Consider the following 17275-nt stretch of genomic DNA (forward strand, 5'->3'; position numbering starts at 1 on the left):
ATATATGTATAAATAAAATCGATACTTCTTTGGGCCCCTGTTTAAAGCAGCGTGAAAAAATATTTTAAATCTATTTTAAAAGCGTTATTGAGGTATAATTTACATATCATAAAGTTAACTTAAAGTAGGTTGTAGTAAGTTTACGAAGCGTGCAAGTCTCACCGCAACCTAGTTTTTTGTTTGTTGTTTTGTTTTTTTTGAAGCAGGATAAATTTTTAAGTAACTGCTACAGAGGTCTTGCAGCGCTCCCACCTTCCTGGGAAAATGCTTAGTTTCTATTTAACAATTTTAACTGAGCTCAGCTGTTCGCGTCTCTTAGTGGGAGTAGATTGCGCCAGCCAACTGTTCCCAGGGGAGCACTTTCCTTTTTCTGATCATGGTTCTTAGGCTCTAGTTATTCACTTTGCAAACTCCAGGCTCCGGTCGCGCACGGGACGAACTGCGGGGAGTGAGCCGTACGGGCCGCCGTAGTCAGCTGCTAAGAGCAGGAAGAGTCCGAGCGGCGGGCGGAGTCTGCAGGATGGCACCGGACCCCTGGTGAGCCCAGGGTGAGGGTGGCGGTGCGCGGAGGGACCTTCGGGGAAGCCGGGCTTCCGGGGAGCAGGCCATCACTTCGCATTGCCCCTGGAGGCCTTTCGGGTGAGGGGAGGGGCAGCGAGACCCTTCCTCTACTGAGGGGACTCAGCCACATCCCGCCACCCTTGGTCCTTCCAAGGGTAGCTGGGGAAGGAGACCGGGTGGTCAGCTGGAGAGCTGAGGCTTTGAGCCAAATCTCTGAATATTCCTCTAGCTTTTCTGGGCTGCATCTCGGTGCGGGGATTTCCCGCCCATCCTGGTTGTGGAGCTGGCCGGTGCAGGCTTCCTTGGACTCCTATAAAAGTGAAGTCTAAATAACCTTTTTGTAGCATGTCAGTCCATCTCGGTAAACCCCGTTATTTCACAGGTGGAGAAACCGAGGTTCAGAATCCATGGTCACCAGCCAGTTAGTAACCAGCTGGGTCTAAGACCTAGATCCTGGGGGCCCTTCCAGATACAGGAACCTGGGAGGGAAATTATGCGCTTGTTTATAAGGCATTTTGCACTTTCTTGAGTTAATATCATGAAGTCTTTTCCTTTAGCAGTAGCTTCTGCAGTAAAACAATAGCTGATAAGGGTCATTTATTTAGCAGTTAATCCCAAGGACTGCTTGATGAAAGATGCAACTTTTGATCTCAAGGAACATATTGTTTGATCCCAGGAACATATTGTTATTGAACATAGACTTGACCTTTCTGCTTAATAATTAAAAACATTACAGTTCTATAACGTTCTTGTTGGAATATATGTCTTATGTTGTTATTTCTAATATAGTTTATAATTCTTTAAGTTACCCTCAGCCTGGATATTAGAAGAATGGGTTCCAAGAACAAAGTTGAGTTACCTGGAATCTAGGTTATTTGGGTCAATTATTTAATTTACCATTGACTTTTTTAGACCTAATTTTAGGCCAGACGCGGTGGTGGCTCACGCCTGTAATCCCAGTACTTTGGGAGACCGACGCAGGCGGATCACCTGAGGTCGGGAGTTCGAGACCAGCCTGACCAACATGGAGAAACCCCCTCTCTACTAAAGATTACAAAATTGGCTGGGCATGGTGGCGGATGCCTGTAATCCCAGCTGCTCGGGAGACTGAGGCAGGAGAATCGCTTGAACCCGAGAGATGTAGGTTGTGGTGAGCTGACATAGTGCCATTGCACTCCAGCCTGGGCAACAAGAGCGAAACTCCGCCTCAAAAACAAAAAACAAAAAAACCCAAATCCCTAATTTTAACAGTTATATACACCCCTTGATAGAGAATATCCAATTTAGAGAATATTGAAAATTTGCAGAGGAAAATAAATAGCATCTTTAACTCTATAATTTGGAAATAGCCATTATTTAATTTTTAACAATGAATTTGTTACTTTAATCTGTATTATATATATATAGTAAAACAGCATTTCTCTATGTCATTGGACATTCTTTGAAAACATAATTTTCTTTCTCTCTTTTTTTTTTGAGATGGAGTCTTGCTCTGTCACCCAGGCTGGAGTGCAATGGCGTGATCTTGGCTCACTGCAACCTCCACCTCCCGGGTTCAAGCAACTCTCCTGCCTCAGCTTCCAGAGTAGCTGGAACTACAGACGCATGCTGCCACACCCAGCTAATTTTTTGTATTTTAGTAGAGACAGGGTTTCACCCTGTTGCCCAGGCTGATCTCAAACTCCTGAGCTCAGGCAATCTGCCTGCCTCGGCCTCCCAAAGTGCTGTGATTACAGGTGTGAGCCACCACACCCGGCCTCATAATTTTCTTATGTTGTGTAATAATGCATCACATGAATGACTATAATTTATTTTTCTCCTCATATTAGTTTTTTGTTTTTTTGATGTTTTGTTTTGTTTTATGATTGCAAAGCCAGTTCCTTTGTTCCATCTCTTATTTCCTTGGGCTCCCTGTCTAGAAGTAGGAATTAGAACTGTTGAAAGTGAAAGCATTTATTTATTTATTTTTTGTTATTCTCAATTAGTTTGACTAAGTGGCTTTCTCATTAGATTGTTGAAAGTGAGGTCTGAAGGGTACGAACATTTTTAAGACCCTTGATACTGTGAACCCCAAAGTATCTGAGACAGGACTCCATCAATTTAGAAAGTTTATTTTGCCAAGGTTAAGAATGCACCTGTGTGGATCACGAGGTCAGGAGTTCGAGACCAGCCTGGCCAACATGGTGAAACCCTGTCTCTACTAAAAATACAAAAAAAATTAGCTGAGCGTGGAGGCGTGCACCTGTAATCCTAGCTACTTGGGAGGCTGAGGCGGGAGAATCGCGTGAACCTGGGAGGCAGAGGTTGCAGTGAGCCGAGATCGCGCCACTGCACTCCAGTCTGGGCGACAGGGTGATACTCCATCTCAAAAAAAAAAACAAAAAAAAAACAAAAAACAAGAATGCACCCATGACACAGCCTCAGGAGGTTCTGAAGACCTGTGCCTAAGGTGGTTGGGGAACAGCTTGCTTTTATACAATTTAGGAAGAATTATACATGAGTTAATACATGTGAGATTTATGATGGCTCAATCCAGAAGGGTGGGACACCTCGAAGGGGGTGGGGGAGGCTTCAAGGTCATAAGTAGTTGGAAAAATTTTCTGATTGGCAATTGGTTGACTTATTATCAATAGAAAGGAATGTCTGGGTTATGATAAGGGGTAGTGGAGACCAAGATTTTATCATGCAAATGAAACCTCTGGGTAGCAGGCTTTAGAGAGAATAGATTGTAAATGGTTCTTATCAGACTTAAGACCTGTTTCAGGTTAACTTTGGAATGCCCTTGCCTGGGGGGTGGGATCCATGCAGATGGTTGCCCGTGGGGGAGGCCCTCAGAATTTTATTTTTGGTTTACAATACATATTCCTAAATTGCCCGCCACCTTCTTTAAAAACCTATAAAAGGCCAGGTGCAGTGGCTCACGCCTGTAATCCCAGCACTTTGGGAGGCTGAGGCAGGCAGATCACAAGGTCAGGAGTTTGAGACCAGCCTGACCAACATGGTGAAACCCCATCTCTACTAAAAATGCGAAAATTAGCTGGGCATGGTGGTGCACGCCTGTAATACCAGCTACTCAGGAGGCTGAGGCAGGAGAATCACTTGAACCTGGGAGGCAGATGTGCAGTGAGCTGAGATCGCACCACTGCACTCCAGCCTAGGTGACAGAGCGAGATTCCATGTCAAAACAAAACAAAACAAACAAACAAACAAAAAACCTATCAAAACAGATTCAACTACAGTTTTACCTTTGTGTTGCTAAAATCATAGGTCATTGGCACCTCCCTCAGTGTTTAGAAATGGAATAGAGCAGTTACTATTTTAATGGTCCATCAAAACAAGCGGTAAGCTCGCCGTTTAACAGACGTAGCACATGCTACTGTCTGTGAACTGGTTCTTTGCTAACGTTAATTAGCTTTACCGCCAGGGTAACTTATTTGTTGATGATATACTGTTTCCAGAAAAATTACAGTTAAACTTTAATAGTTTTATATTCCTGATTGGACTTTTTATGTTGGTAGCATAGTCTTCTTTTGTTGATTTGCTTTTAAAACTTTATTTTGGAAGGTAAAAGATATACAAACTAGAATAGTACAATGGGCCCCTTCCATACTCACCACCCAATTTCTGTAATTATCAGTATTCTGCCATTCTTGTTTCATCTGTGCCCTCCACACATTTTTTTTTTTTTTTTTTTTTCTGAGACAGAGTCTTGTTCCATCGTCCAGGCTGGAGTGCAGTGGCACGATCTTGGCTCACTGCAGCCTCTGCCTCCTAAGTTCAAGTGATTCTCCTATCTCAGCCTCCCGAGTAGCTGGGATTACAAGCACCCGCCACCACACCCAGCTAATTTTTGTGTTTCTAGTACGGGGTTTTACCATGTTGGCCAGGCTGGTCTTGAACTCCTGACCTCAGGTGATCCGCCCATCTTGGCCTCCCAAAGTGCTGGGATTACAGGCATGAGCCACCACACCCATGCCTGGCCCAGATTACGTTGTTTTTTTTTCTTTTTTCTTTTTTTTAGTCGAAGCCTCTCTTGTCTCCCAGGCTGTAGTGCAATGGCGCGATCTCAGCTCACTGCAACCTCTGCCTCCCGGGTTCAAGCAATTCTCCTGCCTCAGCCCCTCCGCCAGATTACTTTTTCTAAACTAGTACTTCAGGCACCTGTGTGCTTGATAGTGTAATAAGGTTGTCTATTACCCCAGGCCAAGGGTTCCTGGACTTTGCCACAGATTGGAATCTCTTGGAAAACTCTTAAAGCTCCCCACACCCAGGACAAACCCCGTACCAGTTCAATCAGAATGCTGAGGTTGGGACCAGGCATTGTTATTTTTTTAAAGATTTCCCCAGTGATTCCAACTTGTTTCAGAACTACTGCTCTTTAGGGCTAAAATAACAACACAAGGACTGGAGTCAGGACACCTGGGAGTTTGTGGCAGCTGTTACATTTCTCATAACCTCTTTAGGGCCTCTCTCTGTGTGTAAAAGTGTCCTCTATGGCTCTGAAATTCTCCTTGAAGTCTAACCTTGTTAGACTGGTGTTCAAGGCTCTGCAGAAACTAGCTTCTACTCATGTCTACCATTTTTACTTACCAGGCTTCCAGGGCCAGCACGCAGCCAAACGTGCCGGACACGTTCCTCTCTGTTCATCTTTGCTTGCTCTGTCTTTCACTAAGTCTAGAATGTGCTCCTGCCTCCTGTCTGAATAAGAGACCTGCTTTAACCTTGTGGTCATCCAGATGTAACCTCATGGACGTTTTCCATCTGAGCACCTTGGCCAACAGTAATCTCTCCCACCTCTGAACTCCAGACATACTTACCACTTAGATCCCACATTTGGCAGGAGGCAAAGCTTACTATATGTGGTTGATTTTAATATGTATGGTCTGGACCCCAGAGCCAGACCTAGGCTCCTCTTTTCATGATAATATGGAGGAAAAAAAGGTGAAATGTGGCAAAGTTGGGAGCAGGACCCAATTTTCCTTATTAGCCTCCTATTTTCTTAATTCTGTGTTTTCTTGTATACTGCTATTTTTCCATACACACATCCATGAATACATATATGAATGATGTACATGTGATATATATGCATATATAGTATATATGGATATAAAAGATACGTATGTGATATGTATGAATATATGTATCAGTGATATAGATGATATATGTGAATGTGTATGATATGTATATGATATATACGTGAATGGTGCTGCTTTAGAGTATAGTGGTTAGTGGTTCAGGATCCTCCCTCAGGATCCTTGCAAAACTTACAGTATAAAGCTCTTAGCATAGGACCTGGCTCAGGTCAGGTACTCAGCTGTTACTATTGCTATAATTACTCTAGTAAGATTCCTAAGGGCATTGATGGGCACATTTTCCTTCATTTAAAAAAACCACTTATCAAGTTCCCTCAGTGTTCAAATGATATGTGGGAATTGGAAGGTTTCAAAAAATATATTGTTTGCTCAAGCAAAAATTAGGACATTAGGGCCAACGAGAGTTTCCAGTATTTTGTAATGGACTAGTCCTGGAAAAGAATGCTGGTCACGTTAGTTCACAGAGTCTCTGCTTTTTAGGAGCAGACTGCCTGGTAGGAGAAATGAAATGTGTATCCCTGCTTAAGTATTTTCGTTTTTTTGTGTGTGTGTTTGTTTGTTTGAGACGGAGTCTCACACTGTCGCCAGGCTGGAGTGCAGTGGCGCGATCTCAGCTCACTGCAACCTCCGCCTCCCGGGTTCAGCGATTCTCCTGCCTCAGCCTCCCAAGTAGCTGGGATTATAGGCACCCGCCACCATGCCTGGCTAATTTTTTGTATTTTTAGTCGAGAGAGGAGTTTCACTATGTTGGCCAGGCTTGTCTCGAACTTCTGACCTCGTGATCCGCCTGCCTCGGCCTCCCAAAGTGCTGGTATTACAGGCATGAGCCACTGTGCCTGGCCTGCTTAAGTATTTTCTATATGACAGAAAGTAAAAATGCTCTGAGAGAAGCAAAACATAAGGGGCTATTGGGAGTTCACTGTGAACCCTTCAAAGCCTCCAACCCTGCTGAATAACAACTAGAAGCTTATTAAATGTTTTGAGAGAATTCTGGCAAGCTCAGATGTCAGGTGGGTGTGGGGCCTTTGTCCCCAGAGCATTTGGTTTTAGGCTAGACAGTACTTGCTGTTCCTGCACCCTAGAGCTGTCCCCCAGGCATCTGTGAGGCCAGCTTCTTCACCTTGCCTCAGTGTCACCTGAACGTAAGTAGCAGCTCCTCATCACTCTCTGTCCCTTTATCCTGCTGCATTTTTCTTCTTAGCACCTGTCAACACCTGACATACTATGTATTTATTTGTTTTATGACTTTCTTTCTCTAAGATATGGGCTCCCTGAAAGAGGGACTGTGTTCATTCTGTTCACTGCTGTCTTCTCCAGTGCTCAGAACATGCCCAGTGCAGCGGAGGCCCCCACATTAAGAGCCTCGGCTCTGGGGCCGGACAGCCTTGGTTTGCAGCGGGCAGAACCACTTGGGCAAGTCACTTTACCTCCTTGTGCCTCCTTTTCTCCTGTGCGCGTTGGAGATGGTAATGGTACCCACTTCATAGCGTTCCTGTTGAGATTAAGTGAATTATTACTAACGAAGCCTTCAGAATGGTGCCTGGCACATGGTAAATAACGCTCAGTCCATGTTGCTTTTACTGGTGAATGAAAATGTCAAACTTAGACAGGGCAAAGATTTCTTCTAAAGAACCTTATACATTTTCTCTTTTTACGACTTTGATGCAGGTTCTCCACATACGATTCTACTTGTCAAATTGCCCAAGAAATTGCTGAGAAAATTCAACAACGAAATCAGTATGAAAGAAAAGGTGAAAAGGCACCGAAGGTAATAGCAGGAGAGAATTAGTACCCAATGATTTGTTTGAGTTTTGAGGTCTGAAAACCCTATCTTTCTTTGAGGCTCTCTGTGCGCATGTGTGTATGATGATCTCTCTGCTTACATATGTTGAATTGGCAGAACAGCCAACCAGTTAGTAGTTATTTAATCATTGAGACTGAATGAAGCATAACACATTTAAGTTCTCCTGTTTTAGTTTAAATATTTCTAACAATTTTATAGTCTAGTTCAAGAGTTAGTAAACTTCCTCCAGATAATAAATCTTTTAGTCTTTGCAGGCCAAGAGACAATGTCTTCAAGTCTTTGAGTTTCTATCCTCACCACAAGGATAGTTATAGTTTTTACATTTTACATTAAAAATGTAAAAACAGGCCAGGCGTGGTGGCTCACACCTATAATCCCAGCACATTGGGAGGCTGAGGTCGGCAGATTGCTCGAGGCCAGGAATTCAAGACTAGCCTGGGCAACATGGTGAAACCCCATCTCTACTAAAAATACAGAAATTAGCCGGGCATGGTGGTGCACACCTGTAGTCCCAGCTACTTGGGAGGCTGAGGTGGGAGAATTGCTTGAACCCGGGAGGCGGAGGCTGCAGTGAGCCAAGATTGCGCCACTGCACTCCAGCCTGGGCAACGGAGTGAGACTCTGTCTCAAAAAAGAAAAGATGTAAAACCATCTTTAGTTATGGGCTGTATAAAACAGTGAGGGGATTTGGCTAGGAAATAGATTTTTGTGAAATCACAAGTTTATACTTGTGATTATGATTAAAAATGTAAGCCTTCGATTCAAATCTAACAGCACACCTTTCTTCCTTATTTTCCCCATTCCAAATTTGTATGTGCTTTCTCTCACACTGAGAATCCTAGTTTCCAAAAGCATCAGTATGTTTTGACTCATTTGGTCTATTTTACAGTTTACAGAAAATGGTTTCCGAATGACTATAAAGTACCGCGACGAACACTAAGTTCAAAATTTGAGTCTTTTTAAGTTTAGATTAATCTACTAAGAATACTGAGGTTATTATGTTCCGAAGTTATGAGAATTTTTTTTTAAGACTTTAGCTTTCAAGTTCAGGGGTACATATGCAGATTTGTCGTATAGGTAAGCTTGTGTTATGGGGGTTTGTGGTACACATTATTTTGTCACCCAGGTATTAAGCCTAGCACTTACTATTTTTCCTGATCTCTTCCTGCTTCTGACTTCCTCCCTCTGCTAGGCCCCAGTGTGTGTTACTTCCCTCTGTGTATCTATATGTTCTCACCATTTAGCTGTCTCCTGTATCAACAGAGTGAACAACCAACCTACAGAATGTGAGAACATGTGGTATTTGGTTTTCTGTTCCTGCATTAGTTTGCTAAGGAGAATGGCCTTCAGCTCCATCTATGTTCCTGCAAAGGACAAGATCTTGATCCTTTTTACTGCGGCATAATATTCCATGTTGTATATGTACCACATTTTCTCTATCTGATCTATCACTGATGGGCATTAGATGATTCTATGTGTTTTGTTATTGTGAATAGTACTGCAGTGAACATACACATGCATGTGTCTCTTTCTGTTTTTGAGACGGAGTTTTGCTCTTGTTGCCCAGGCTGGAGTGCAGTGGTGCGATCTCAGCTCACTGCAACCTCTGCCTTCCTGGTTCAAGCAATTCTCCTACGCCAGCCTCCCGAGTAGCTGGGATTACAAGCGCCTGCCACCAGGCCTGGCTAATTTTTGTATTTTTAGCAGAGATGGGTTTTCGCCACATTGGCCAGGCTTGTCTCGAACACCTGACCTCAGGTGATCTACACACCTCGGCCTCCCAAAGTGCTGAGATTACAGGTGTGAGCCACTGCGCCCCGCCCACATGCATGTGTCTTTATGGAAGAATGGTTTCTGTTCCTTCGGGTATATACCCAATCCAATAACAGGATTGCTGGATCAAATAGTATTTCTCTTTTTAGTTCTTTGAGGAATTGCCACACTGTCTTCCACAATGATTGAACTGATTTACACTCCCACCAACAGTGTATAAACATTCCTTTTTCTCTGCAACCTCACCAGCATCTGTTATTTTTTGACTTTTTAGTAATAGCCGTTCTGACTGGTGTGAGATGGTATCTCCTTGTGGTTTCGATTTGCACTTCTCTAATGATCAGTGATGTTGAGCTTTTTTTCTATGTTTTTTGGGACCATATCTGTCTTCTTTTGAAAAGTGTCTGTTTATGTCCTTTGCCCGCTTTTTAATGGGGTGGATTTTTCTTGTAAATTTTCATAGGTTCCTTATAGATACTGCATATTAGACCTTTGTCAGATGCATAGTTTTCAACTATTTTCTCCCAGTATGTAGACTGTTTGTTCACTCTGTGGATAGTTTCCTTTTCTATGCAGAAGCTCTTTAGTTGATTAGAGCCTATTTGTCAGTTTTTGCTTTTGTTGCAATGGTTTTTAGTGTCTTTGTCATGAAATCTTTGCCTGTTCTTATGTCCAGAATGGTATTGCCTAGGTTGTCTTCCAGGGTTTGTATAGATTTAGGTTTTACACGTAAGTCTTTAATCCATCTTGAGTTAATTTTTGCATATGGTGTAAGGAAGGAGTCCAGTTTCTATCTTGTGCACATGGTAGCCAGTTATCCCAGCAACACTTACTGAGTAGGGAATCCTTTCCCCATTGCTTGTTTTTGTCAGGTTTGTCGAAGATCAGATAGTTGTACATGCGGCCTTATTTCTGGGTACTCTTTTTTTTTTTTTTTTTGAGACAAGTGTTGCTTCATCACCTAGGCTGGAGTGCAGTGGCATGCTCTCAGCTCACTGCAACCTCTCCCTTCTGGCTTCAAGTGATTCTTGCATCTCAGCTACCCAAGTAGCTGGGATTCCAGGTGTGTGCCACCATGCCCAGCTAATTTTTGTAGTTTTAGTAGAGAGAGGGTTTTGCCGTGTTGGCCAGGCTGGTCTCGAACTCCTGACCTCAAGTGATCTACCCGCCTTGGCCTCCCAAAGTGCTGGGATTATAGGCGTGAGCCACTGTGCCTGGTCAACTGGGTTCTCTATTCTGTTCCATTGGTCTGCGTCTGTTTTGGTTACTGTAGCCCTATAGTATAGTTTGAAGTTGGGTAGCATGGTACTTCCAGCTTTGTTATTTTTATTTGATTATTATTTTTTTGAGACAGAGTCTCGCTCTGTCACCCATGCTGGAGTGCAGTGGCATGATCTTGGCTCACTGCAACCGCCGCCTCCCGGGTTCAAGTGATTCTCGTGCCTCAGCCTCCTGGGTAGCTGGGATTACAGGCATGAGCCACCACTTCCAGCTAATTTTTGTAGTTTTAGTAGAGATGGGCTCTCGCCATGTTGGCCAGGTTGATCTGGAACTCCTGACCTCAGATGATCCTCCCGCTTTGGCTTCCCAAAGTCCTGGGATTACAGGCTTGAGCCACTGCGCCCTGCCCAGCTTTGTTCTTTTTGCTCTGGATTGCCTTGGCTATTTGGGCCCTTTTTTGGTTCCATATGAATTTTAAAATACTTTTTTCTAGTTCTGTGAAGAATGTCAATGGTAGTTTAATAGGAATGGCATTGAATCTATAAATTGCTTTGGGCAGTATGGCCATTTTAACGATATTGCTTCTTGCTGTCCATGAGCATGGACTGTTTTTCCATTTGTTTGTGTCATCTCTGATTTTTAAAATTTATTTATTTGTTTATTTTTTCTGAGACCGAGTCTTGCATTGCCGCCCAGGCTGGAGTGCAGTGGTGCGATGTGGGCTCACTGCAAGCTCCACCTCCTGGGTTCACGCCATTCTTCTGCCTCAGCCTCCTGAGTAGCTGGGACTACAGGCACCCGCCACCACACCCGGCTAATTTTTTGTATTTTAGTAGAGACAGGGTTTCACCATGTTAGCCAGGATGGTCTCAATCTCCTGACCTGGTGATCCACCTGCCTCAGCCTCCCAAAGTGCTGGGATTACATGTGTGAGCCACCGCACCCGACCCGTGTCATCTCTGATTTCTTTGAGTAGTGTTTTGTAGTTCTTCTTGTAGAGATCTTTACCCCATGGTTAGCTGTCTTCCTAGGTATTTTATTTTCTGTTGGCAATTGTAAATAGGATTGCATTCCTGATTTGGCCCTTGGCTTGACTGTTGGTATACAAGAATGTTAGGGATTTTTTTGCACTTTGATTTTGTATCCTGAGACTTGACTGAAGCTGTTTATAAGCTTATTGAGCTTTTGGACTGGGAGTATGAGGTTTTCTAGATACAGGATCATGTTGTCTGCAAACGGGTGGTTTGACTTCCTCTCTTCCTATTTGGATACCTTTTCTTTTCCCTCCCTCCCTCCTTTCTTTCTTTCTTTGTCTCTTTCTTTCTTTCTCTCTTCTCCTTCTTTCTTTCTCTTTCTTTTCTTTCCCTTTCTCTCCCTTTCTCCCTCTTTCTTTCTTTCTTTATTTCTTTTCTTCCCTCCCTCCCTCCCTCCCTTCTTTCCTTCCTTCCTTCCTTCCTTCCTTCCTTCCTTCCTTTTCCTTCCTTCCTTCCTTCCTTCCTTCCTTCCTTCCTTTTCCTTCCTTCCTTCCTTCCTTCCTTCCTTTTCCTTCCTTCCTTCCTTCCTTCCTTCCTTTTCCTTCCTTTCCCTCTTTCTTTCCCTTTCCTTGTCCTTTTCTTTCCCTTTCCTTGTCCTTTCCCTCTCCTCTCCTCTCCTTTTTCCTTTCTCCTCTCTTTTCTCCTCTCCTCTCCTTTTTCCTTTCTCCTCTCTTTTCTCTTGTCCTCTCCTCTTTTTCTCTTGCCTAATTGCTCTGATCAGGACTTCCAATACTATGTTGAACAGGAGTGGTGGCAGAGGGCATCCTTGTCTTGTGCCAGTTTTCAAGCAGAATGGTGCCAGCTTTTGCCCATTCAGTATGATGTTGGCTGTGGGTTTGTCATAGATGGCTCTTATTATTTTGAGGTACGTTCCTTGAATACCTAGTTTATTGAGAGTTTTTAACATGAAGTGGTGTTGAATTTTATCAAAAGCCTTTTCTGCATCTATTGAGATAATCATGTGGGTTTTGTCTTCTTTCTGTTTATGTGGTGTATCACATTTTTTGATTTACATATGTTGAACCAACCTTGCATCCCAGGGATGAAGCCTAGTTGATCATGGTGGATAAGCTTTTTGATGTGCTGCTGGTTTTGGTTTGCCAGTATTTTTTTGAGGACTTTTGCAAAAATTGATTCTTTCTTTTCTGTCTTATGTTATCGTTTGTTTCTGTTTTATTCATTTTCAGGAGTTGCTTTTCCAACTTTTAAAATTTAATTTTAAATAAGTAAAACATTTACATCGTTCAGAAGTCAAAATTACATAAAAGTGACACTCAAAGTCTAGTCTTGTTCCCATTCCTCTCTTTTCTACTTTTTCTTAACCTACTTCTTCTAAATAACCATTTTCATTTAATTTTTGGTTTATTCTTCCTGTGTTACTTTTTGCAGAAATAAGCCTCTATGCGTGTGTATGTGTGTGTCTCTGTGTGTCTGTGTGTATGTTCTTCCTTGTATATAAAAGATACTCTTTCAGGCTGGGCATGGTAGCTCATGCCTGCAATCCCAGCACTTTGGGAGGCCTAGACAGGTGGATCACCTGAGGTCAGGAGTTTGGGACCATCCTGGCCAACATGGCGAAACCGTGTCTCTACTAAAAATACAACAGATTAGCCGGGCATCCTGGCAAGCACCTGTAATCCCAGCTACTTGGGAGACTGAGGCAGGAGAATCACTTGAACTCAGGAGGCGGAGGTTGCAGTGAGCCGAGTGAGCCGAGATTGTGCCATTGCACTCCAGCCTGGGCAACAAGAGTGAAACTCCATCTCAATGAATGAATGAATGAATGAATGAATGACACACTCTTTCATATCTTGGTCTTTTCACTCTACATTTTATTTCATATTCCTTATTCTTCTTTAGGGCTGTGTGGGTACTCTATTGCATAGATGTAACATTCTTTATTTAACCTGTCTCCTAAGGAAGGGCAATTAGATTGCTTCCAGTCTTGAGCTGCTGTGAATAATGCCACAGTAAATAACTTTGTCCTTTAAAAAAATTATGTGCATAGGTGTCTTTGAAAGGTAAGTTCTCAGAACCAGGGCATATGTAATTTTTTTTAAACCTGTTGTGAAATCCTCCCTCAAAGGGGTTGTCACCCTTGGCACCCCACCAGCAATGTGTGAGCGCTTCTGTTTCTTCACAGCCTGGCCAACAGAGGGTGTTGCGAGTCTTCTGAATTTTCTTAACCTGGTAAGTGAGAAATGGTATTTCAGTGTCGTTTTAAATTTGTATTTCTCATATAATGAGTCAAGTGGAGTGCGTTTTCATATGCTTGAGGGCCATTTACATATATATTCTTTCTGTGAACTGTGTTGTCTTTTGTCTATTTTCCTACTGGATTATTAGCCTTTTTAGTCTTGATCTTTTAAGAGCTCCTCACGTATTAGGGAGATTGGCTCCTCGTGATAAATTGCAGTTATTTCCTTTCCTTTATCATTTGACATTTGACTTGCTTCTGGTAGTTTTGTCATGTGAAAGTTTCTTTTGTGTTTTTGCTTTTTTTCTGAGATGGAGTCTCACTCTGTCACCCAGGCTGGAGTGCAGTGGCGCGATCTCAGCTCACTGCAAGCTCCTCCTCCTGGATTCATGCCGTTCTCCTGCCTCAGCCTCCCAAGTAGCTGGGACTACAGGTGCCCACCACCACACCCGGCTTTTTATATATTTATAATTTTTTGTATTTTTAGTAGAGACGGGGTTTCACTGTGTTAGCCAGGGTAGTCTTGATCTCCTGACCTCGTGATCCACCTACCTCAGCCTCCCAAAGTGCTGGGATTACAGGCGTGAGCCACCACGCCTGGCCGAAAGTTTTTTTTTTTTTTTAAATGAAGTTGGCTGTCAATCTTTAATTCTTCCATATATTTAGTCGTATCTAAGTTTTTGCTGTTTCCAGGTTATAAAAAATTTATTCCTGCTTTCTTCTAGTAAATATATGGTTTCATCTTTTACATGAAGGGCTGTTATCTATTTAACTAGTGTCATCTTCTTAGACAGTTAGATTCTTCCTAATTACAAATGATTTTTAAGTGTAGCCAAATGTTGAAATAAATTCTTCAGTGTAGACTTTCCGGATTTGGGTTGTATAACATTTTAAGCCTTTTGAACACATATATTGCAGAATAACATTTCTATACCAATTTTGATTATCTTTGAAAAAATCTCTACTAGGTAAAAATACTATGCTACAGTTTAATATGCATTTTTTATTACGTCTTGAACATCTTTTCTTTTCTTTTTTTTTTTTTTGGTCCAGATGGAGTTTTGCTGTTGTTGCCCAGGCTGGAGTGCAGTGGCACAATCTCGGCTCACTGCAAGCTCCGAGCCTCCCAGGTTCAAGCGATTCTCCTGCCGTAGCCTCCCAAATGGCTGGGATTGCAGGCACCCACCACCATGCCTGGCTAAGTTTTTTATTTTTAGTAGAGATGGGGTTTCATCCTGTTGGCCAGGCTGGTCTCAAACTCCTGGCCTCAAGAGATCCTCCTGCCTTGGCCTCCCAAAGTGCTGGGATTACAAGCATGATCCACTGTGCCCAGCCTTGTTTCTTAATTTCAAAGATTTCTTTTTATATATGTTAACTATATTAAGCTTTGATCTGGCATATTTAGTAAAAATACTTTCTCTATTAACTTGATTTTGTAAGTGACATTGTAAAACATGTACCGGTTTTTAAATTTTATTTGAAATTATCAGCATGTTTATTGGTGATCTTTTCTAATGAGGGAAGGAGATATTGTGCTTAAAAAGGCCTTTTACATACAGAGGTTATATAAATAATTATCTAAATTTTCCTTAAGCTTTTTTCTGTTATTTTGTTTTGTTTGTATAAATCTTTGAAATACTTGGTGTCTACTTTGGTGTGTCATAGGTGTCTAATTTTATTTTTTCCCCATTTGCTCAATTATGAATTTCTTTCCCTCATATGAAATAGTTCATATTTCATTCACTGAATTTTTTTTTTTTTTTTTTTTGAGATAGTCGTGCTGTGTCGCCCAGGCTGGAGTGCAGTGGCGCCATTTTGGCTCACTGCAAGCTCCGCCTCCCGGGTTCACGCCATTGTCCTGCCTCAGCCTCCCGAGTAGCTGGGACTCCAGGTGCCCGTCACCACGCCTGGCTAATTTTTTGTATTTTTAGTAGAGATGGGGTTTCACAGTGTTAGCCAGGATGGTCTTGATCTCCTGACCTCGTGATCTGCCCGCCTCGGCCTCCCAAAGTGCTGGGATTACAGGTGTGAGCCACCACGCCCGGCCTCATTCACTGAATTTTTACACAGCCACATTGTTTCTGGGCCGTTTGTTATGTTGCACTATTGAAGCTGTTGGTAATTGCCAGCGTCAGCTATTGTAGTTTTTTATAATCACTTTATTTCTGATTAAGGCCCCTATGAACATGATACATATTCATGGCTTTTATCTTCCTTCATTTATCTTTCTGTCAGAATAATTTTGTAAAACTTCATTAAAAAAAAAACGACAACTGTGCTGTGCCTTAATTACCACCTCTTCTGCAATAAAAGAATTCCAAATGGGATTTCAAATAACATGTATGTTTATAGATTTAAGTTGGGGAAAGACTTAACATTTTTACAATATTGAGCGTTTCCTTTTGTTTCTTTCAGCAGTATTCATTGCACAGTTACTATGTGCCAGGCACTGTGCTAGATATTTTTTAGATTTTATTGGTATTGTTAATGAAGTTTTAAAATAGCAATTTAGTCAGGGGCAGTGGCTCATGCCTGTAATCCCAGCACTTTGGGAGGCCGAGGCGAGCAGATCATGAAGTCAGGAGATCGTGTCCATCCTGGCTAACACGGTGAAACCCCGTCTCTACTAAAACTACAGAAAAATTAGCCGGGCATGGTGGGGGGTGCCTGTAGTCCCAGCTACTCTACTCGGGAGGCTGAGGCAGGAGAATGGTGTGAACCCGGGAGGCGGAGCTTGCAGTGAGCCAAGATCACGCCACTGCACTCCAGCCTGGACGACAGAATGAGACTCCATCTCAAAAAAATAAAAATAAAAATAAAATAATAATTTAAAAAACTCTTCCTAGGTATTACTTAAACTTAGGAATGCCCTTGATATTTTTCACTTCTTTATGACTAATGACCATACTGAATTCCTCTACTGTTTTGGTTTTTTTTTTTTTTTTTTTGAGACGGAGTCTTGCTCTGTTGCCCAGGCTGGAGTGCAGTGGCCGGATCTCAGCTCACTGCAAGCTCCGTCTCCCAGGTTCAAGCGAGTCTCCTGCTTTAGTCTCCCGAGTAGCTGGGACTATAGGCACCTGCCACCACGCCCAGCTAATTTTTGTATTTTTAGTAGAGACAGGGTTTCACCATGTTGGCCAGGCTGGTTTTGAAATCCTGACCTCGTGATCCTCCCACCTCGGCCTCCCACAGAGCTATGATCACAGGTGTGAGCCACCGCACCTGGCCTCTGCTGTTTTTAATAGTCTTTCAGCCCAGCCTCTACGGTTTTTAATAATCTTTCAGTCTAGGCACGGTGGCTCATGCCTGTAATCCCAGCATTTTGGGAGGCCGAGGTGGGTGGATCACCTGAGGTCAGGAGTTCGAGACCAGTCTGACCAATATGGTGAAACTCTGTCTCTACTAAAAATACAAAAATTAGCTGGGCATGGTGGCAGGCGCCTGTAGTCCCAGCTACTCGGGAGACTGAGGCAGGAAACTCACTTGAACCCGGGAGGCGGAGGTTGCAGTGAGCTGAGATCATGCCATTGCACTGCAGCCTGGGCAACAAAGCAAGACTCTGTCTCAAAAAAAAAAAAAAATAATAATAATA

General features: G+C 42.8%; 1 protein-coding gene across 4 annotated transcripts in view; it reads left to right on the plus strand.

Annotated features, from left to right (window-relative positions):
• Nucleotides 1-370: 370 nt before the first annotated feature.
• The window catches only part of STX8 (syntaxin 8), a 350582-nt gene continuing 333677 nt past the window's right edge, over nucleotides 371-17275 (plus strand). For 3 of the 4 annotated variants that reach the window (XR_001880919.1, XR_001880918.1, XM_017849240.1), the window contains exons 1-2: nucleotides 423-537; nucleotides 7323-7422. Coding sequence is in view for 2 of the 4 variants with exons in the window: in XM_017849240.1 (XP_017704729.1) it covers nucleotides 521-537; nucleotides 7323-7422 (117 nt within the window). In the remaining 2 variants the exon portion in view is untranslated. Of the gene's footprint in view, nucleotides 538-7322; nucleotides 7423-17275 lie in introns of all 4 variants that reach the window. The other variant, XM_017849241.1, reaches the window with a different exon arrangement.

Source organism: Rhinopithecus bieti, unplaced genomic scaffold (genome assembly GCF_001698545.2).
Source record: "Rhinopithecus bieti isolate Rb0 unplaced genomic scaffold, ASM169854v2 scaffold_31527, whole genome shotgun sequence".
Taxonomy (NCBI): domain Eukaryota; kingdom Metazoa; phylum Chordata; class Mammalia; order Primates; family Cercopithecidae; genus Rhinopithecus; species Rhinopithecus bieti.